Here is a 22792-nt window from a genome sequence, read left to right as displayed (position 1 = left end):
TCTGGTAACACGCATTCCTGTGACACAAAACCCAACAGACTCCTAATACGTGCCATGTTTGAGAAACTTCAGATTGCTTATAATATCTTGACGCAAGTTAATTCACTGCACAAGATGTTAAATCCACAAAACGCACAAACTATCTGGGAAAACATTTTTGACTTGATAGCCAATCTGACTTTCCGAAATGTACCCTATTTCAAGCCAATAATGGCATAGGAAAATTGGGTTTTGTTAACATCTTCAAGTGACATTTATACACATCCAATGAACATATGAAATAGGATCAGGAGTAGGCCACTCGGCCCCTTGAGCCTGCTGCGTCATTCAATGAGGTCATGGCTGAAATCAGAATTATATTGGATCCAAAACGTGATCCTTATTTTCTCCCATGGATGCTGCCAGACCTGCTGAGGTTTCCAGCATTTTATGTATTTATTTTGGATCTCCAGCATCTACAGTATTTTGCTTAAATATTTGTGAAACATGCTGTGTTCCAAGCAAGACCCGGTGAAGATTTTCCAGCAATGAATACAAATCACATTTTAGCCAATCACTAACTTTAAAAAACAATTTAGAGTAGCCAAATATTTTACTTTTCCAACTAAGGGGCATTTTAGCATGGCCATTCCACCTAACCAGCACATCTTTGGGTTGTGGGGGTGAAACCCACGCAGACATGGGGAGAATGTGCAAACTCCACACGAACAGTGACCCAGGGCCGGGATTTGAATCCAGGTCCTCAGCGCCGCAGTCCCAGTGCTAACCACTGCGCTACATTTCCACACGAACAGTGACCCAGGGCTGGGATTTGAACCCAGGTCCTCAGCGCCGCAGTTCCAGTGCTAACCAATGCACTACATGCCACCCAAGCCAATCACTAAATAATTGTTCCTAGAATCATGGAATGGTTCTGATTGTTGATAGCGGGATGCCTAACGTCACAGCAAAATTCATATGAGGCAGTTTATCAAGGAAATATGGCCAGTAAAAATGTTGCATTGATGTAGAGTTTTGAGAACAATGTTTTATTTATAAACTTATATTAATTGACATGATATGACAGTTTTGTGGACTATGCCAGACACTGTTTCTTTTGCAATATACATTACAGTCTCTTTTTCCCCCCTAGGGTGAGGCAGAGATAGGCATTGTTTCAGAAGGCCAAAGTCTGCATGGTTTGATTGCTGCTATTCCATTTGGATGAGAATCCATCTTAATAGGTTACTTAACATATTTGATAGCAATCAATGAAATGAGCCATTCCATTCCGCACAAGCATCCTACGTAATTGATAATCTATCGAACTAATGTAGCGATGAGGTGCATGTCCTTTGTTCTAATGTTTCTCCAAAGGTTTTTGAATTAGTTATTCATAGCTGATATCTTATTCTGGTCAGGAGCAGTCTAAATCCATTGAGATACTGGGCTGAAAAAGTTTCTCTTGTGGCATTTTGCCATGTGATGATAAACAGCTATGATTTCTCTTCAATTTCATATTTAGTGTTTGAGTAGGAGAAGCATCTTTGCTTTAACATTCTGAATCGTTGCATGCATCCAGTAACTATTTTAAATACATGGATTCTGCTGACTACTGTTCAGCTATGTTTAATATTAAATACTTTTTCCTGTTGGCTTATTGCCTGAACTAGTTTGAGATTATATATTCTTACACTTGTCAGAGGAGATTGTATGATTGGGTAGAATATATTCCAAAAAGGCAACTTGCCATAGGTTCTCTGATTCCTCAGTTTATACAATGTTTGTCCCGATGTTGGGCAGGTAAAAACAAATTCTGACCTGTAATGATCATCAGATCCACTGTGTGACCAGTAACACTAGTGAAAATTATCTAGGCCGAGTACAGAGAGCCCCAAAAATGCGATTTTTATAGAACAAAAGCAAGTAGCTGTCCGTTATTGGATGGAAAACTAGTGGATGACATATGTAAAAGACTTTCACTTCTGAATCAGGGAACACAGAATGCTTAACAAACTATTATCCAGCGAAACTAAAAAAAAAAGCTTTTCCCTGCTATATTTTGTCCAGAAACCTTGCATTGCCGAAATGTTCCCTTTTGCATTTTCTAATGAAGGACATTTCATCCCTCCCCCTTCTGCAAAGGAAGAGATGTCCTTTTTATGATTGATTGATGTGATGTGCTAGTACTGCCTAGTTCTAGCTCAAATATTTCTGTGTCCGTTTTAATTTGTAAATAAATAATTCTGTTAATTTTTGCTTGTAAAATCTCTGGCCTTTGACATTTTACCATGTCAAGTTGTTTGTGAACTTAGTGTTGCAAGTTTTGGTTCTGCACAGAAAGGTTTTTTGACTTCAGCATTAGCAAACACCCTGTAAGTGTCCCCTACGATCAGGCGTTCACTTGTTACTGCCCAATATCAAGGTCTCCAGTGAACTGTGGTGGGCTCGGGGGGTATTATAAACAAGATGCAATAAACAATGCAATTGTATAGAGCATTGGTGAGGCCACACCTGGAGTATTGTGTGCAGTATTGGTGCCTTAGCTGAGGAAGGAGGTTCTTGCTATGAAGGGAGTGCAGTGGAGATTTACCAGGCTGATTTCTGAGATGGCAAGATTGCCATATGAGGAGAGACTAAATCGGATTCTAACAGGATTAGACAGGGTAGATTCAGAAAGAATGCTCCTGATGGTGGGAGGTATCCAGAACTAGGGGTCATAGTTTGAGGTTAAGGGGTAAACCTTTTAGCTGTGAGGTGAAGAGAAATTTCTTCATCCAGCAAGTGGTGAACCTGTGGAATTCACTACCACAGAAAGTAGTTGAGGTTAAAATATTGTCATTTCAAGAAGGAATTAGATAGCTCTTGGGGCTAAAGGGTTCACTGGATATGGGGAGAAAGTGGCTTGATAATCAGCCATGATCACAATGAATGGCAGAATGGGCTGAATGGCCTTCTCCTGCTTCTATTTTCTATGTATGTTTCTAGGATCCTCGTTGTGTGTACTCCCCCATGAGCCTATATCTTGGCCTCAATATTATATCTCTATTCAATGTTTTAAAAATTGCAATGAGTGTGATGTGTTTCCAATTGTCACAATAGCTTAATAAATTTCCTGTGGATGGGAAAGTAAGGTGCAAACTACATAATGTGCATGTTTATCAACAGTTGTCCGGCAATTTTGTTTGCAACTTGTTGCAATAAAATAAATTAGGGCAGCAACAATGGTTTGCACTGCTGCCTCACAGCGCCAGAGACTTGGGTTCAATTCCGACCTTGGGTGACTGTGTGGAGTTTGTGCGTTCTCCCCGTGTCTGCATGGGTTTCCTCCAGGTGCTCCAGTTTCCTCCCACAATTCAAAGCTGTGCAGGTTGGGTGGATTAACCATGTTAAATTGCCCCTTCATGTCCAAATGTTAGGTGGGGTTACGGGGATAGGGCAGGAGTTGAGGTAAGGGGCTCTTTCAGAGGGTCTGCACTGTAGGGATTCTATGATTTCTATGACTTTTTTTTTACCCCAAATCTTGTCTCTAGAAAAATGGCCCCAAAATACAAATACTTGGAACCTGTTGAACATGCAGCTTCTGAAACTGGTTGCGGAAGTTAGGAAGTGACTGTTTCCCATTTAAACCCCAGACTGCCCTTGCTTAAGCCTAATAGGAAGCCAAAAGCTTGACTTCTCACTTCCGCCACAGCCCCCACCGTGTTGAGTTGAGTTGCCAATTATACCTGTGATTGCCAAACTTGATGTGTATCCCATGACAGCCACTTTCAGCTGGGCTGAAATAAATATAGTCCTTCAGACCTGATGTGTATGAATGTCAAGTGAATGTATTAACAAAACCCCATTTTCTCATAGCACAATTGCTTAAGACGGAGTGCAATTCTGAAAGTCAGGTTGACCAGTCTTGGTGATCGGGTCTGAAATGCTTCCCAGATAGTGTCATGCGTTTTGTGGATTTAATCTCTTGTGCATTTTAACTTAAGTCGTGATATTATAATCAACCTGAATTTTCTCAAATATGGACATGTAATAAGAGTCAGGTGTTTTTTTTGTGTCACATGAATGTGCAGGACCAGAGAAGATCATTGCAATCCATTACACCTATCCTAGTTTCTTTTACATTGTTGTTAATACTAGATGTTATTTTGTGCTTTTTATTAATATTGTTCACTTGATTATCAAGGTAAAATTTATGCCTGGGTAATGGACTGAGAACTTTTTTTTCTGGTTACTTCAGCTATTGGTTCCAGCTCATTCCTTCTTGTGAACCTCCTTGTCTTTGGAAACAGAAGAATAACGCTACAGTCAACATGGTTCAGGCATTTAAATATCAACCAAATTGTCAAAACACGAATATAGGAAGCAAATTGTAACCATAACAGTAAATCTAGTTTTACCATAGCTTCACTCTTTATCAGGGCAAAGATCTAGTTTATGCAGGGAGGGAGAGAGCTTCATCCTATGACTCATTAGAATAACACACAACTCCCATTTCAGACAGGATGCTTAAAATTTAAAATCCGATTCAACTTTGACAGCTGGTTGGCACAATGAGTTAAATCACTTGTAGAGTCCGACTTTGAATAGGATTGTTAATCTGGATTTGGATACATTAATCTGCAGGTGGTTGATGCTAACATTCCGATGTCTGAAGTATGAAGAATTCCAATGGATAGCACTAACATCTCTCCTCTTGAAGAGCACAAATGTTAAGCCAAATGAAGCAAAACCATTTCAGCATACGTGACATACAAACGTGCATACGAATATATGAATCAGGAGTAGGCCTCTAAGCCCCTTGAGCCTGCTCCGCCATATGAGATGATCATGGCTGTTCTGACTGTAACCTCAACCCCCACTCCTGTCTACCACCGAGGCCCTTTCATCCTCTTGTTAATCATAAATCCATCTAGCTCTGCCTTACAAATATTCAAAAACTCTGCTTCCACTTTTGCGGACGAGAGTTCCAGAGACTCATGACTGAGAGAAAAAAATTCTCCCCTTTTAAATGAGCGACCCCTTATTTTTAAACAATGGCTCCTAATTCTAGATTCTCAGACAAGAGGAAACATCCTCTCCACATCCAGCCTGTTAGGACCCCTCAGGATCTTGGACCTTAAAGCTTCTCTGAACTGTTTCCAACACATTTACATTCTTTCCTTAAATAAAGGCGACAAATATTGCACATAATACTGCAGATACAGTCTCAACAATGCCCTGTACGACTGAAGCATAACCTCCCTACTTTTGTAATCAATGCCCCTCACAATAAACAATGACATTCTACTAGCTTTCCTAATTACTTGCTGAACCTTGATGCTAACCTCTTGTTATTCATGCTATATTGGGGCAGCACGGTAGCATTGTGGATAGCATAATTGCTTCACAGCTCCAGGGTCCCAGGTTCGATTCCGGCTTGGGTCACTGTCTGTGCGGAGTCTGCACATCCTCCCCGTGTGTGCGTGGGTTTCCTCCGGGTGCTCCGGTTTCTTCCCACAGTTCAAAGATGTGCAGGTTAGGTGGATTGGCCATGATAAATTGCCCTTAGTGTTCAAAATTGCCCTTAGTGTTGGGTGGGGTTACTGGGTTATGGGGATGGGGTGGAGGTGTTGACCTTGGGTAGGGTGCTCTTTCCAAGAGCCGGTGCAGACTCGATGAGCCAAATGGCCTCCTCCTTCACTGTAAATTCTATGAAATAAATATATCTCTGAACTGGGACACCCAGATCCCTCTGCACTTCAGAGCTCTGCAATCCCTCACCATTTAGATAATTGTTTTTATTCTCCCTGCCAAAATGGACAGGGCAGCTTGGTGCATAAAAGAACTGTAATCCCACAAAAATGAAATACTGGATGCTGGAAATCAGAATATTTTGTATGTTCGTTCATGGGATGTGGTCATTGCTGACCAGGCCAACATTTGTCACCAATCCCCAAGTCCCTTAAATAAGTGGCTTGCCAATGCCATTTCAAATGGAAGATGAGGAGTGGTGTGTAGGCCAGAACAGCTAAGGGTGGCAGATTTCCTTCCATAAAGAATATCAGAACCAGATGGTTTATATGATGGTAGTCTCATGGTCATCATTACAGAAACTAGCTTTCAATTCCAGATTTAATCCATTGAATTTAAATTTCACCAACTGCCAGTTGGATTCAAACCCGTGTCCCCAGATCATGAGCCTGGACCTCTGGATTATTAGTCTAGTGACATTACCACAGTTCCACCATATCTCCTGACACTCAGCAAGTTGGTCAGCGTCTGTGGAAAGAGAAACAGAATTTCTTCTGATGTGTAATTTACCTGTTTATTCAAATTCCAACAAACTGGATTTGGAGGTGGAAAAGGAAAAGCTCCCAACAGCAAGAAGGATAAATGACCCCAGGCGGATGAAAAGAGGAAACAGTGCCTTGCATTTATTGGAAATGCACGGAACGGAAAAAGCTAGGAAAGGCACGAATCGCCAGCTCGTGCAAGGGTAGGGACAGAAAGCAAAACAGTTACTGCATTTTCTCTTGTTGAACTCTATTCTTGTTCAGCATTTGAGGGGAATCCCACACCAGTACACCGAGCAAGTGCCAGGTGAGCACGGAACATTAGTCGGGATAGGTTTACAACGCTGAATTTCCTGTCTGTGCCTCCTGTAAGTGAGGAGAGCATAGAATCACAAAATTAATGAAATTAACTGTGCAAATCTCAACTCTTCCAACTTCTTCCATCGGGCAGGAGATGCAGAAGTCTGAGAATACATACAAACAGACTCAAAAACAGCTTCTTCCCCACTGTCACCAGACTCCTAAATGACCCTCTTATGGACTGACTTCATTAACACTACACCCTGTATGCTTCATCCGATGCCAGTACTTATGTAGTTACATTGTACATGTTGTGTTGCCCTATTATGTATTTTCTTTTATTCCCTTTTCTTCTCATGTACTTAATGATCTGTTGAGCTGCTCGCAGAAAAATACTTTTCACTGTACCTCGGTACACGTGACAATAAATCAATCCAATCCAATCAGATCTTCATTCCAGCCATTTATTGTTACTAATTTTAAAACACGGAGCCTTGTAATTTTATTTATTTTTTAAAAAATACTGTTGGTCTTTATGGAAGGAACATGTGCAAATGGGTACTATCTGAACGGGGGAGAAAGCACAGAACAAACAACAGTCAAATGTATGTATAATGTACGATTTTAGCACATTGACTGGACAAAGATTATAAAACACGTTTTTGCTTATTCCACTGGCACAATATCAACCCTCAAGGGAAAGCGTAGCTCCAAGAAACAAACTGCTCATGCTCCAGATCTCTGTCCTATTCGGGCCTTGGGCTGCTCAATGCAGTCACCCTCCAGGCATGTTAAGGCTTGGCCTGCTGCCCAGGTCCTGGCTGCAATCCTGCTCCCCTCTCTCTCTTTCTCGTGAGGTTTCTCAGCCTAAGATGCGGCTAGTCAGCCTGACTACGTTTCCATAATTCCCTTCCTGGCTCCTTTGGGGATGGGGTGTGGGGGTTCAAGCTGCCCTTGACTCCTGTCTTGCTGCTTTCCCCTTGCCTCATGGCATCTGGTTCCATCCCTCTCCTTATCAAAGACACTGCTCCCTGCTCCGTGCACTCCCCCAACATTGCCACCTGCTGTTGGAGGCCTCACTGCATATGACTGTTAATATTGCCTATGTCCTATTTTGTTTCTGTGCGACATCAGTTCTTCTGACACAATCTTGTTTACACCACCAGCACAAGAGTTTTTCAGAAGTGTGACTAGATTAATGGTACCAGTACAGCAGTAGCTTAGTGCTTAAGAGCATTGATTTGAGGGTAGCTGGATGATCACTGGCAATTAACTTGTTCATCCTGCAGGCAGGGGCTACAGAATAGAAGCAATGTCTAGCTGATAAATAAAAATGGCTGAGTGAAAATGCAGGGCATATACGAGAGAGAAGCATGCAGTGAGGTGACAGTCCAGCAGTGCGATAGGTCACGAGGACTGTCCTGTTGTAAAATACTTCCAGCAATGCCATGTCAGGCCTATAAAACCATGAAGCAGAAACTAATACTTCAACGGCACATTAACCGATAAATATGATGAGTTGCCACTCGAGATTTATTGCAGCTTATTAAATCATTTGGGCACACAAACTAAGAAGTGAAAAATCATTAAATACTTAGCAGCCCAAAAATAAACTACTGTCCAATTGTAATCCTTTAGGCGTTTCTGACTCAGCATTTTTAACAGTGGATACAGTGGAATGTTATTTAAACTGGAAGTGCCACATGCCCAAACCGGGATCTTTCAATCCTGTAGATGGCCAGAATATTCTCAACTGTAAAATATAACTAGAGACTTGCTGAAATTTAAATGTTCTCTGCAGTTTGAGCATTTTCTAATCTGTAATCAAGACTTGCAGTTCTGCAGTACCTTTCACAACTTAAGGACATCGCAAAGTGTTTTACAGCCAATTCAGTACTTTTTGATGTGTTTGAAGTTAGAAAATGTATTACTCAATTTGCACACACCTTTAGAGGAGGCGGGAACAATGGGAGATGGAGAGATGTGTTATGCACTGAACTATGTGTACATTTGTATTTGTATTGTTTATTGTTATAAAATCATAAATGCCTAAATAAAATGTTTTGTAAAAAGAACAATTAGGTGCTACAAAAAGCCATGACGTAATGGGGCAGATGGTGGAATAATTGTAATGCCTCCACATGGCTGCAGACTCGCGGCAATGTGGTTGACTCTTAACTGCCCTCTGAAATGGCCCAACAAGCCAATAATTCAAGGGCATTTAAGGATGGACAACAAATGCTGGCCTTGCCAGTGATGTCCACATCCCATGAAAGAATAAAAAGAAAATGAGCAGATGATCTGTTTTCGTGATGCTGGTTGAAGGGTAAATGTTGGCCAGGACACTGGTGGTAGAATATTGAGAGCTCTTGGTCACTTATCCATGCCAAAGCCTATTATTCTTTATGAATCTAATGGTTTCTTAATTTATTTCCCTTTCACTAATAATTGTTTCGACGCCTGTGATTGAGGAGTTGCCTCTAAACCTGCACACCCGCTCAGACATGTGAAGCCAAACTGAAACTTCTTGTGGATATTAATTATCCTTCTGATTTCACCTCAGAACTTCTTGCGATGCCAAAACAACAAGACTAATTATAACCTGGTCTGTGAGACACTGCAATTTCTGGATTGCATCTGTGGCAGCACCACTGGTGGGCTGGGCCTTCTAGGACTGTACATCAATGAGAAGAATGTGTCCCTCATCAATCAGACGCTGGAGAGCTTAACTGAATATTGTCAAGGACCCTGCCATGAGAACCAGGTATTTGTTGCACTGCTGACTGGGGTTGCTGGGATGATTTTATCACTGCTGTGTACCCTTTATTTAAATCAGTGGTGGGCAACCTGCAGCCCGGGGGCACATGTGGTCCATCTGGGTTCTGACTGCAGCCCATGAGACATTTTGCTGACCGTTGCCACACGCAGGATTACCACATTCCACTGATTACTGCCCGTGTAGATTTTTTCCTACCGGTATGACTGACGCGATACGCAAGTCAAGCAAGGGCATGTGAAGTGAGGTGCATGCTGATTGCTCACAACATTGACTGTGAGAGCCGTGCGCTCCCTCTGCATCCAGAGTTTAAATATTTGTTTTGCTTTTACCATTTGCAGTTGATGGTTCTATTAATGTGTGAATGATTAAGCATTTTCTCATGAACTCATTGAGTTTTTCAGCTTGTGCTAAAAGTATTTATTCTTATTCATGGGGACATGGTCAGTGAACAAGCCCAATTTCAATCTTGCGGCCCACTGAGAGGAAGGAGGGTCACTTAGGTGGCTCACTGATGAGCTTGGATTGGCCATCACTGAGCTAAGCCTTTCATCGCAAATAATCCAGAGATGGCTACAGTATATTCAGCTGGTGGCAAAAGGCACACGGGCATATTTACAGAAGAATGTGCAAATATAAAAGACTGCTTTACCAAGACTACCTTTTTTAAAGTTATCACGCCATCTATAATCATGAGACAAAGTATACCCCCATGATATATGATTATCAAATCTATTTTATTGTGAAGTGCAGCACTCCCTCTCGGGTTATAACCTGGATATTGTGCTTCAGTCTCAGCAGTGGAACTTGACCTCATAATCCTCTTAGTCTGAGGTGAGAGCCACTGAACCTCAGCTGACACTTGGGCAAGCTGTTTATATTACTGATGGCGCTTATATGTATTACTGTTTTTGTTGGGAATGTTTTTTTTTATCCCAGCCTCACTTTTGTTTCTAGAGGTGTATGAAACTCCTGTTTCATAATGACATACAGGTAGTTAACTAACCTCAGGTATTCAAGTGCAGGTTTGTTAAAAATTGTTTCCATGAATGGGAGACTTGCTAAGTAGATGTTTTGACAAATTTAAAACTATTATTTTCATGACATGTATTGTAAATGGGAAGAGGAAACATGATTCCAATGACTACTTTTTTAAAAAACCTTGTTTTCACAGAACTGTATTGCCACTCATGAATCGAATGGAATTGACATCATCATTGCGCTCATTCTCAATGATATCAATCCACTGGGGAAAAAACGAATGGACCTCGTGCTGGAGTTGAAGGCAAGTAGGAATGAATTAGATGGGCCTTGTGCTTAATTATAGTAGGGGCGAACAAAATAATTAGTGAATACCTAATTCACATTCCTCGTGGCCTGCGGTCATCATCATTTGTGCCATCAGGAAAAACAACAGGCTCTGGGTTGGATTCCTCACCTTTGCTGGTTTTGTTGATTTCAGATGGGAGGGGACCTTGGGCTTTCAGTCAAAATTCACCTCGGGCAGTATTGTAGAGTGGAACTGAAATCGGATAGGGGAGTCTAACTAGCAACCAAGACTACCTCTTTTGTGTGACTGTCCTTGACCAATATCTGCACCTCAAAAATCCTTGACCGAGCAAGAGGAAGCAATTGGCCAGGGTTCCCAAACCCCAATTGGCTGTGGCTGGGAAGTTAATGCAATGCATATCGATAAGTACAGGCTTCGACTTTGTTACGATGGTAGAATAGCTGGCTGATGCTTGCTGTCCAGGTTCTTGCATAAAGAGTCGTTGCTTGTTTAGAGGGTGGGCACAGTGGAACTATAATCCGTAAAGTCCATGGTTTCGATAGAGAAGGAAAGGAAATATAGGGAACCGAGAGAGACGATTGTTCACTTAAAACTTGCAGAAGCCCATGATCATCCTCAGGTCTTCAGTCTGGTATAGTTGTGGTGCTGACTGGAGTGAATGTTCCTCATTGTAGGTACCTCATCCACTTAAATAAATCCAGAGATTTTAGGTGCAGGTTGGCAGAGCTGGGGATGCTTCTTTAGGCTTTAACAATTAAGGAACATTAAAACATTTGAAATACTAAATTCCAGACAGCCAGTTAGTGAAGGAGGAGACCAGAAGTGAATCTTTCTTCAGGTATAACTTTATTCCTTTATTTTTTCTAAAATTCCAGTTAACGGGCAATTTAGCGTGGCGAATCCACCTACCCTACACATCTTAGGGCTGTGGGAGTGAGACCCACGCAGGCACTGGGAATGTGCAAACTCCACACGGACAGTGGGCTGGGATCGAACCCGGGTCCTCGGCACCATGAGGCAGCTGTGCTAATAACTGCGCCACCTTGCCACACTGGGTATAACTTTATTCATGAAGTGAAAAATTAGAAATGAATAATTCCTGACTCTACCAACGAGTCTTAATAATTGAGTCCTTGTGTGCTCAAGAAATCATCCAAAGAATGCCCTTCACCTGTTAATTTATACAATTAACATTTAGTCATTTGGTAGTACAAGACTAGAATATTGCTGAAGAAAGATCTTTTGTCGAAGCTTTTCGCCTTGCACTCATCGGAACATTTCCCAAGATTACAAATACCAAGGGAAACAACAAATTGCGCTCCGTGTATTAAGAATTATGCTGTTAGGAACATGGCTGATCTCTTCTTAGTCTCAAATCCACCTCCCTGCCTGTTCCCCATACCCCTTTAACCTGTTTTTTAAATCTGAAATATTTCTATCTCCTACTTGAAACCATTTAATGATTTTAAACTCCACCATACTATGCGTCAGCGAGTTCCAAAAATTCGCCACCCTCTGCAAGAAGTAGTTCCTCCTCATCTCTGTTTTAAATCTACCGTCTCTCAATCTATGTCGGTGACCTCTCATTCTAGATTGCCCCACAAGGGGGAACATTTGGTCCACATTTACTTTATCAGTCCCTCTTCGTATTTCATAAACCTCGACCAGATCCCCCCTCATTTTTCTAAGCTCCAGCGAGTGTAAGCACAAACTGTTTAGTCTCTCCTCATATGTCAACCCTTTCATCCCCGGAATCAATCTGGTGAACCTCCTCTGAACTGCTTCCAATGCACAACATCCTTCCTTAAATAAGGAGACTAAAACTGGGCACAATATTCCAGATGTGATCTCACCAACACCATAATCAATTACAAAACACTTCTCAACTTTTATATCTAGTACTTTTGCAATAGATGCTAAAATTCCATTTGCCTGTTTTATTAGGTTATGTACCTGTGTTTGGACTTACTGTGGTTCATGAACAAATACACCTAGATCCCCCTGCCCAGGTGCATTTTGAATCTGCTTTCCATTTAGATAATAATTTGCTGTTCCATTTTTTTCGGCAAAGATGGATAACCTCTCACTTTCCCACGTTAAACTCCATCTGCCAAATTTTTGCCCATTCTCGTAGCCTATCTATATCTGTCTGTAAACCTTTATCGCTTCTTCACTCCCTGCTTTCCCACCTGTTTTTTTTATTTTTCACTCTGTCCCTGCTTGCTTATATAGATTGTGAATAGTTGAGGTTCCGATAACTGACCTCTGCGGCACCATGCTGGTTATAGTTCGCCATTCAGAGAAGGACCCATTTGTCTTGACCCTCTGCCTTCTGTCAGTCATCTAATCTTCAATCTGCCCCCAATCCCCTGTGATATTACCTTCTGGATCAGTCTTTTATGCAGCATCTTGTCAAACACTTTCTGGAAGTCTAGATAAAACACATCCAGAATGTCCCCATTATCCACCTTGTCACATCCTCAAAGAACTCCTTTAATATTGCAGGCCATCAGGGTCCTGGAGACTTAACTTTAATCCCATTAGTTTATTCAATACCTTCTCCCTAGAGATAGCTATTGCATCAAGTTCCACTGCATTAACTGCAGTTTTTGAATAACTTTTATTATCCTCTACCATGAAGACAGACAAAATACTGGTTCAGTGCCTCCACCATCTGTGCACCCCATTACTACCTCATCAGTATCGTCCTCTAAACAGTTAACGTTTACTTTAACTATTCTCTTCCTCATTATATACTTATAGAAGCTTTTGATATCAGTGTTTGATTTCTGCTCGCTTCCTTTCATAGTTCATCTTAGCTCTTTTGATTTTATTTTTCGTAGTCTTTTGCTGAACATTAAAGTTCTCCTAATCCTCCAGTTTACCACTAGCTTTTGCAGTATGGAATGCCCCAGTTTCTGCCTTTATGTTGTCTTTGACTTCCTTTTTCAGCCATGGAACGTTTTTCTCCCTTTTTACGATTCCTCTTCCTCTCAGCAATATACTTTCATTGAGAGGTATTTAATATCTCCCTGAACATCTGCCATTGTTCTCAACTGGCTCAATTATTTGTACCCATTCTACTTGAGCCGACTCTTTCCTCAGACCTGTATAATCACCTCTGCCCAACACTAAAATTCTAGTATGGCACTCTGATAACCAATTAAGATTGGTTATCAGGCTCGCAGCATTTGCGTATATTGGAAACTACATATTAATACAGAGGGCCCTATCCTTTGCAAACAGAAAGAACATCTACATACATTGCACCTGTTTTAGCTAAACAAAATAAGTGACATCCATTTGCTGGTTCATTCCTCAGGGCAAAGCCTTGACTAATCAGTCAAGCTGCCAGGTTTAAATTCAAACAATTCTTGGCAGTTAACTGTCAGTTTCCATCAACTGGTTCAGTCTCCATGGCAACTGACATCCACCAATCATAGTCCACTTGCCAACCAATCCACATTCTCTTCTCATACAATTTGTTGTCTAGCTTAGATTAGTATTTTTTGTGAAATATCCTGATGAGTGCAAGACCAGAAACTTTGGCAAAAAGATATTTTTCAGCAATAAAATTAACATGAGCCACCAGTTCTTTGTGGCGATGAAAACAGATGTGCTATTGTTTGGCATATGGTCAAGTTTCAAGTTGTTCTATTTTGGTTTTCATTGGATCCTTGGATATTGGAGTTATTTACACAACCTTACACAAACAATGGTAATAATCAGAATTTCACAGCACAGAAGGAGATAATTTGGCCCATTGTACTAATGCTTGCTCTCTGGAAGAGTTTAGTCCCACTTTTCTGTCATTTCCCTTTCAATCATTTTAATTTTTCTTCTGTTGACTATTCGTACATCTTCCTTTTGAAAAGCAATTATGGATTTTGAATTCACCCGTATTTCTGTTCACGTAATCCATTGTCACAATAATCCTCTGCGCTCTTCAAAATAATTTTTTCTAACCTCTGACTGTTTTGTGGTCATGAATTTATGTTCTCTAATTGCTGACTCACTGACCAGTGGAAATAGTTTACCCTCCGTTCTGAATGCATCCATTGGAAGTCCTTTTAACCCAGTCTGTTTTTCTTGAAAATATGTTTTCCTTTCCTTTGTGCCCATCTTCACAACTAAAGGCTTGAATTTTTGGTATTATCTTCACAAATCCCTCCTCTACCGTCTCCACGCTATGATATACTTCCTAAAGTGGGGCACTCCAAACTGGGAACACTGGAGAAACTGTGATCTAACCAATGGTTTGTCTGCCGTTGACAATACTTCATTGCTTTTGTATGCTTGTTTATCAAACTTAGGACCCAATTAGTGACCCAATTATAACGTTTTGTATCCTCGAGTCACTAGTTTCTCTACTTTTCTAAGATGTTGTCATTTAATGTATATTTTCTCTCCCAAAAAAGCAGATCCTCCCCATTTCTCTCCAGACCGTTTTGACAGGCTATGTATGTGCACAATATACTATGCTGTCTTTGCCCCCTCCGCAGTTGTGTTCGGTCTCCTCACCATAATCACATTCCCTATTTTTTTTAATGTTACTTGAGAGTTTTTTTTACTGTGTCCCCATTCCAAATCATTTCATTTACTTTGAGGAAAGCAAGTTCCTAACACGGAGTGACGCCATTGTTTACATTCCTCCAGTTTGGAGAAGCAACATCCAATCCTCCCATGTTGTCTATCCTTGTGTTCCAATGTTCTCTTGCTGCATGGAAGCTTACTTTCATCAGCAATGTTGTCATGAAATTCTCCCAATCCTGAGATCACCTCCACTCTGCAACCAGTAGGTGATCTGAAAATGATATGCTCTGCAGGTGATACAAATAAGAGAGGTCAGTCATCATAATTCAGTTCATTGGACCCTTAATTCAGGCAACACGTTTTTGTGAGTGGTAAATGTGTATGATACTTGGTAAAATGAAGGTAGATGTTTAACATGGCTGTCCCTATGTTATAGAAATCTGCATGTTAGAATGCGAAATAAGCTGAAGAGTAAAAGATGGCAACAACAGAAATAAGTTGTTTGAGAGGAATATTAGGAGTATCCATGGTGCAAAGAATCAGGAATTCTATAATAAGAACATGACTTATTCTCATAACCAATAGATCTCAGGCAGAGACTGTGAGGGTTGGCATATATTTTAAGGAGGAAAGAACTGGAATGCCATTCATGTCGTGGCAGATGTGGGTCTATGGAACCGAAGCACAAGGAACATGGGAGCAGGAATAGGCCATTTGGCCAGTCGAGCCTGCTCCACCATTCAGTAAGGTTATCCCTGACCCGGTTGTGGTCTCAACTCCAGTTTCCTGTCTGCCTCCCATAACCCTTGACTCGCTTGCCTCACAACAATCTGTCTAAAGCTGCCTTGAATAAATTCAAAGAGCCAACTTCCACTGCTTTCTGGGGAAGAGAATTACACACGCCCAATAATCGTTTTGGTGAAAAGGTTTCTCCTCATAAGGGCGACCCCCTATTTTTAAGCCACTAGTTTTAGTCTCCTCGCAGAAAGAAACATCCTCCAGTTATCCACTCTATCCGGTCCCCTGGGTTCCGATATATGTTTCAATAAGATCGCCCTTCATTTTTCTAAACACCAATGGGTATAGGCTTAACGTGTCCAGTCTTTCAGCTCTAAAAAGGAGTCATATGCATTCGAAACGTTATCTCCATTTCTCTGTCCATAGTTGCTTCCAGACCTTCTGAGGTTTTCCCACATTTTCTGTTGTTATATCCATTATTTGTCTGAGGAATGAAGTGCTTTATTTGAACTGAATGGAAGCTATTTTTTTCCTTGAAGATTAATGGCACCTTTGTCATCTACTCAATTAATCTCTTAATTTGAATGGGACTTCTAAATTATCAAGATCAGATATGACCATGATAGTGGCTAAGCAACAATCAGTGACTTAATAATTTGTAGAGACCTTATTATTTGTTGATACCTTAATATCATTGCTTGCTCTTAAGATTTCATCATACTTTTCAAAGTTGCACTGTTTTGACAGTCTTCCATATACTGACTTGGTGATATGTTCTTTCAACAGAATAATGCCTCCAAACTGCTGCTGGCAATAATGGAGAGCAGACATGACAGCGAAAATGCGGAGAGAATACTTTATAACATGAGGCCCAAGGAACTGGTACGGAGCCTTTTTATATACAGAAAATTATTTTTTCCACCGAAAGAGGTTAAATGTTTTGGTGATAAGCCAATGATTATTTTTTTTAGGTTGAAGTGATCAAGAAAGCCTACCTCCAGGGGGAGGTGGAGTTTGAGGAAGCGGAGGACGGAGAGGATCATGCAGCATCACCCAGGAATGTCGGCCACAACATTTACATACTCGCACACCAGGTAAATGCTGACATCAAGCATGGGTTTGGCTTAGGATAAGGTAACAAAGGTGTGTTTGTGTCTGGGATGGCAGGAATGACACACCGTTCATTTGTTTTAGCTAGCTGCCCATAATACAGAAAAGAGGCCTTTCTTCCAATTTGGCTCATTTTACCCAGCAACCCCTTCGTTACAAGTAACATTTAAAAGATGAATTTTATTATGCAACAAATTGTTTCAGCTGAGGAACATATCTGTGTGTTCCTTTCATATTTTTAATTCCTGGTGGTCCACAGGTGAAATATTTTCTGTCAATACTGATAACATTCATTTTGGATTTTAAAAAATCCCTTTAAAACCATGCACTGTGTACTGTGCCGTACTTCTTTCCCCCCCCCCCCCCTGACAATATTGCATAACACACACTTCTCTATTAAGGTCTTCACAATTATTATACATGCACAGATTTGTTAGAGTCTGCTTTTTAACCATCTTTGGCCTATTTCCGCTCCTCACCTGCAAGCTACCTCATAGATGTGGGATGAACTTCCACATGTACATTGAAGATACCCAGGCTTTATGCCTGTCCGCCAACTCCCATGACCCATCTACTGCCTTATGGTGCTTCTATTTGCCAGACATCCACACTTGGTTAAGCCATGTTTTCTTCCACCTAAACGTGAAGACCAAAACCACCTTTGACCTCCACCGTGCTCTCTGGCAATCGGTTACTTCAACTGGGCTGTGTTTCCATGGGTTTCACCTTGCCACTTGTAGTTCATGATGAGAGACCAAACTAAACAAGCTCTTCCACAGTGGGGGAGAAAGAAGACTTTATAATGGAACCCAATCCTCCATCATTCACTGTTCAAACATCCACTTTGCAACAGAGGTCACTGGTTAGCAATGGGACCAGAAACCCCACCTTACTTCCATCCTGGGGAAATGTAACAACTGTGTATGTGCGCACGTGTATCTTATTGGAGTTCCATGGGTTAACAGAGGAGGGGACATTACATTTTATTGACCCAAAAGCAGAGACAGAGACATGGAAGACTTCATATTTTGACGTTTCAAAGAGACCTGAGAACAATGGAACCTGAAAGAATGGTATTTTAGCGTTATTTTGGGGAGCCTATGTGTTGGCTGTGTGGGGAAGATCTTCTGAAAAGAGCTCTGAGCTGGGAGAAGGGAAGTTTTAAGTTTGTAGATGGTAAAAAAAGCTTTGGGGAGTCGGGAGCTGAGTTACTTGCTGCAGAATTCCCAGTCTCTTACCTGCTTGTGGCCACAGTATTTGTTTGGCTGGTCCAGTTCAATTTCTGGTCAACGGTAACCCCCAGGATGATGTAGTGAAGAATTCAGTGATGGTATTGCCATTGAATGTCAAGGAGAGGTGATCCGATTCACTGCAGTTGGAGATGGCCATTGCCTGGTCTTTGTGTAGTGAAAATGTTACTTGCCACTTTCAGGCCTGAATGTCAACCAGATCTTATTGCACATAGTCAGGGACTGAGAGGTCACAAATGGTGCTGAACATTGTGCAATGATCAGCAAAAATCTCCACTTCTGATAGAACAGTTGATAATGATTTGCCCTGAGGAACTCGTGCAACAATGTCCTGGGGCTCTGCTGATTGATCTCTAACAACCATACTATTTATTTTTGTGGAGTGGTATGACGCAAACCAGTGGAGAGTTTGCCTCCTGATTCTCATTGATTCCAGTTTTGTTAAAGCCCCTTGATGCCACACTCGGTCAAATGCTGCCTTGATGTCAAGGGCAGTCACTGCTGCCTCACCTTTGAAATTTGGCTCTTCTGTCCATGTTTGTATCAAGGCTGCAAAGAGGTCAGGAGCTGAATGGCCCTGGTGGAACCCAAAATGAGCAGCTCATTGCCGAGTACGTGCCACTTGATTTACAGAGCAGAAAGAGGTCATCACTTTGATTGAGTAGACTGATTGGGTTGAATTTGGTCTGCTTTTTGTGGATAAGGCACACCTGGTCAGTTTTCACATTGCCAGGTGAAGGCCAGTGTTATAGGTGAAGTGGAACAGGTTGGTTAGCTGTGTGGCTAGTCTTGGGGAAGAATTCTTCACTACTTTGCCAGGATGTTGTCAGGGTCCATATCCTTTGCAGTATCCAGTGTCTTCAGCCATTTCTTGGTTCTTGATATCACGTGGAGTAAATTGAGTTAACTGAAGACTGTCATCTGTAATGCTGAGCACTTCAGGAGGCTGAGATGGATCATCCACTCGGCACTTGGGCTGAAGATTGTTGCAAATCATAGAATTTACAGTGCAGAAGGAGGCCATTCGGCCCATCGAGTCTGCACCGGCTCTTGGAAAGAGCACCCTACCCAAGGTCCACACCTCCATCCTATCCCCATAACCCTGAATGCTTCAGCCTTCTCTTTTGCACTGTTGTGCTGGGCTTCCCCTTCATTGTGGATGGGGATATTTGTGGAGCCTCTTCCTCCAGTGAATTGTTTAATTTTCGACCACCATTCACAGATGGATATGGCAGCGCCGGAAAGCTTAGATTTTATCAGTTGGTTGTGGAATCACTTGCGTCTGCCTATCGCATGCTGCGTTCACTGCAAGTAGTTAGTTCATGCTATACCTTCACCAAGCTGATGCTTCATTTTCATGTATTCCTGGTGCTGCTTCGAGCATATCCTCCTGCATTCTTCATTGAAATTGGACTGATCCCCAAGCTTGATGGTAATGGGTAAAGTGGGGGATATGCCGGGCCATGAGGTTACAGACTGTGGGTGAATACAATTCTGCTGATGGCCCATAATGCCTCATGGTGTCCAGTCTTGAGTTGTTAAATCTATTCGAAATCTAACCCATCTAGCATGTTGGCAGTGCCGCACAACACGATGGAGGGTATCCTCAATGAGAAGACGGGACTTGTGATGGTCACCGTGTGATGGTCACTGTAACTAATATTATCATGGACAGATGCACCTGCGGCAGGGACATTGATGAGGACGAGGACAAGTAGAGGGCTGCAGTAGCTGGTTAGCAGCAGAAGGCTTCCTTTCCCATGTTTGATCTGATGCCATGAGACTTCATGGGAGTCCAGAGTCAAGGTTGAGGATTCCCAGGGCAACTGCCTCCCGACTCTACACTACTGTGATGTCATCTGTGCTGGATCTGTCCTGCCAGCGAGAGAGGACATGCCCAAGAATTTTTCGGTTATTGCCTCTTAGGTATGGTGTCAGGCTGTTGCTTGACCAATCTGTGGGACAGCTCTCCCAATTTTGGTACACTCCCCAGATCTTATTAAGGAGGACTTTGCAGGATCGACAGGGCTATGTTTGCCATTGTCGTTTCCAGTGTCTAAGTCAATTCCAGGTGATCAGTCTGGTTTCATTCTTGTTTAGTAGTAATTTGATATCATTAAGTGACTTGCTGGATCCTTTCAGAGTGCAGGATCTGGAGCTACATGTAGTCTAGACCAGGTAACCACAACAGATTCCTTCCCTAGGTGATTTTAGTGATTCAGATTGTTTTTTTACGACAGTTAACAAGAATTTCATGGTCATCAATACTGAAACTAGCTCTTGTTTCCAGATTTATTAATTGAATTTAAATTCCACCAGCGTCGGTGGTGAGATTTGAACCGTGTTCCCGGAGCATTCGCCTGGGCCTCTGGATTACTAGCCCAGCGACATTGCTACAATGCCACTATATAACCCAAAGCCAGCTTGTCTCAAGGTGTGCTTCGTTCTGGATCACAGGTTTTCAGTACTATCTTTGGAAGAATGTCGGGGCCCATAGTCTTTGCAGTGTCTAGTGCCTTCAGCTGTTTCTTGATATCATGTGGAGTGAGTCGAATTGGCAGAAAACTGACATCTGTGATGCTGGGGTCCTCGGGAGGAGACCGCAATGGATCATCCACTCTGTACTTCTGGTTCAAAATGGTAGCAGATGCCTTGTCTTGTCTTTTGCGCTGATGGGTTGTGCTCCCCCATCAATGAAGATGGGGATATTAGCAGAGTCTCCTCCTTCAGTTGATGGTTTAATTAATTGTCCACTATGATGCACTATCAATTACGACGAGAGTAGAGTGTAATCGAGGCTTTATTAAGCAGAGATGTGTAGCCTCCTGCAGCTGCTGCTAAAATGGCTGCAGCTCAGTGAGCGCACACATTTATACTCCGCCTACTGGGCGGAGCCAGAGGACAGGGATCTACCCCCATACCTGTAGCACAGGAGCCTTACCGTATTACATCTTGTATGTGATATATACAACAGTGGTGACTACCATACACCACCATTCATGAATGTAGCAGTATGTGAGAGACTGAGGACTTTCAAACGCAAGGATAAGAATGTTATTTGTTGAACAGAGAAGCTTACTGGCATTGATTCAGCAAAACTCTTGCCCCATATAGCCATTGGTGTTTGACTGTTTATCTCCCATTAACCTAGATAGATTTTTACTTGTTCCCAGAAAAAGTTGAGTCTTGGTGACTCACAAGCACATGTACCTGGGGAATGTAGTCACAGTACGTCGGTGGGTGTAGTGCCCCAGCATTTTTTCAGGACGAGAAAGAATGAATAAAGCCTTTTAGTGCCAGCTGCCAGTTTAAAGCAATAAAGAGGGTACCTTGGGATCAGTTGATGTGAGGGAATGCCTGAAGTGTCAACTACAAAACAAAACATTTTAGGTTCTTTTGAACTTCAGCTGTGGAAGAATATGACAGTTTCAGCTCTGACACTCACATCCTGCCTTATTCCTGCAGTTGGCGCGTCATAACAAAGAACTGCAACAGATGCTGAAGCCTGGCAGTCAGATGGGTGAAGGAGATGAAGCCTTGGAGTATTATGCTAAACACACGGCTCAGATTGAGGTCAGTAAAAACAAATGGATACCAGAATCTTGGAAAGTCCTTATTTACAACCTTGATTGATGCAAAGGAATGTACTGACGTATGAGATAATTGGAAAACATACCAACAGAAGGTTTGAAGAAAGTCTGGGAACCAAAACAAAGAGCTAATCAGTCAAGCGTTCCTCTTTGGCACAAAGAATTCCGGAAAATCGAGGCTTGTTATCTTGGGAATCGACCAAGATGACACGAGGTGTCCCAAGTCACTAAGTCATTTTTAGTCTCTACTTGTGATGTTTCCAACAGCATGCAGTGGAAGTAGTTGGTTAAGTTGGCAAGCAAACACCAAATGAGAGGCGAAGAATGATTGAGTGGCACTGCACAGATAAAGAGGAACCTTCTTTGCTTTCTAAAGCTGATGAGTACCATGTTCACCTTGCATGAAGTGAATAAGTCAATAACTGGCCCAGTTATTGAAACTTGAAGTTTTAATTTTTTTCAATAGAAAATAATGATGCACGAAAATGGTTATTTGTTAGTATTCAAACTGATCTTGATCAGAGAGTCAACAGGAGGTTCCTTGATGCCTGTTTTAACTCTGCGAGGAATAGGCAGGAAGGAAGCTATTCTCTGTCTTGATGTGTGGAAGGGATGCATGGCACATTTTAACTGCCAGACATCATTCCAATGTCGAGTCAACTACTCCCCTTCTGAGGTGGAAAATTGCAGCTGGCCACCAGGTGAACAATGGCTCAGTGGTGTTCCTCCATTAACATTTAAAAAAAATTAATTTAGAGTAACCAATTTTTTTTTCCAATTAAGGGGCAAGTTAGGATGGCCCATTGACCTAGCCTGCACATCTTATTGGGTTGTGGGGGTGCGATCCACGGGCAGAATATAAAAACTGCATACCGACTTTGTCCTGGGGCCGGGATCGAACCCAGGTCCTCAGCGCCGTGAGTGAGCAGCGCTAACCATCGCGCCACTGT

The 22792-nt window shown here is 41.9% G+C and overlaps 1 protein-coding gene across 5 annotated transcripts in view; it reads left to right on the top strand.

The window, feature by feature from the left end:
- Nucleotides 1-22792, top strand: part of itpr1b (inositol 1,4,5-trisphosphate receptor, type 1b) — a 731378-nt gene that overhangs the window by 453555 nt on the left and 255031 nt on the right. For all 5 annotated transcript variants that reach the window (XM_072472138.1, XM_072472140.1, XM_072472139.1 and 2 more), the window contains 5 exons: nt 9118-9318; nt 10505-10615; nt 16679-16774; nt 16864-16986; nt 21718-21825. In XM_072472138.1, the coding sequence (XP_072328239.1) occupies nt 9118-9318; nt 10505-10615; nt 16679-16774; nt 16864-16986; nt 21718-21825 (639 nt within the window). The remainder of the gene's footprint in view (nt 1-9117; nt 9319-10504; nt 10616-16678; nt 16775-16863; nt 16987-21717; nt 21826-22792) is intronic.

The sequence above is a fragment of the Scyliorhinus torazame genome, chromosome 13 (assembly GCF_047496885.1).
Source record: "Scyliorhinus torazame isolate Kashiwa2021f chromosome 13, sScyTor2.1, whole genome shotgun sequence".
Lineage (NCBI taxonomy): Eukaryota > Metazoa > Chordata > Chondrichthyes > Carcharhiniformes > Scyliorhinidae > Scyliorhinus > Scyliorhinus torazame.
The sequence above is the reverse complement of the archived record's forward strand: the minus strand, read 5'-3'. Positions and strand labels throughout refer to the sequence as shown.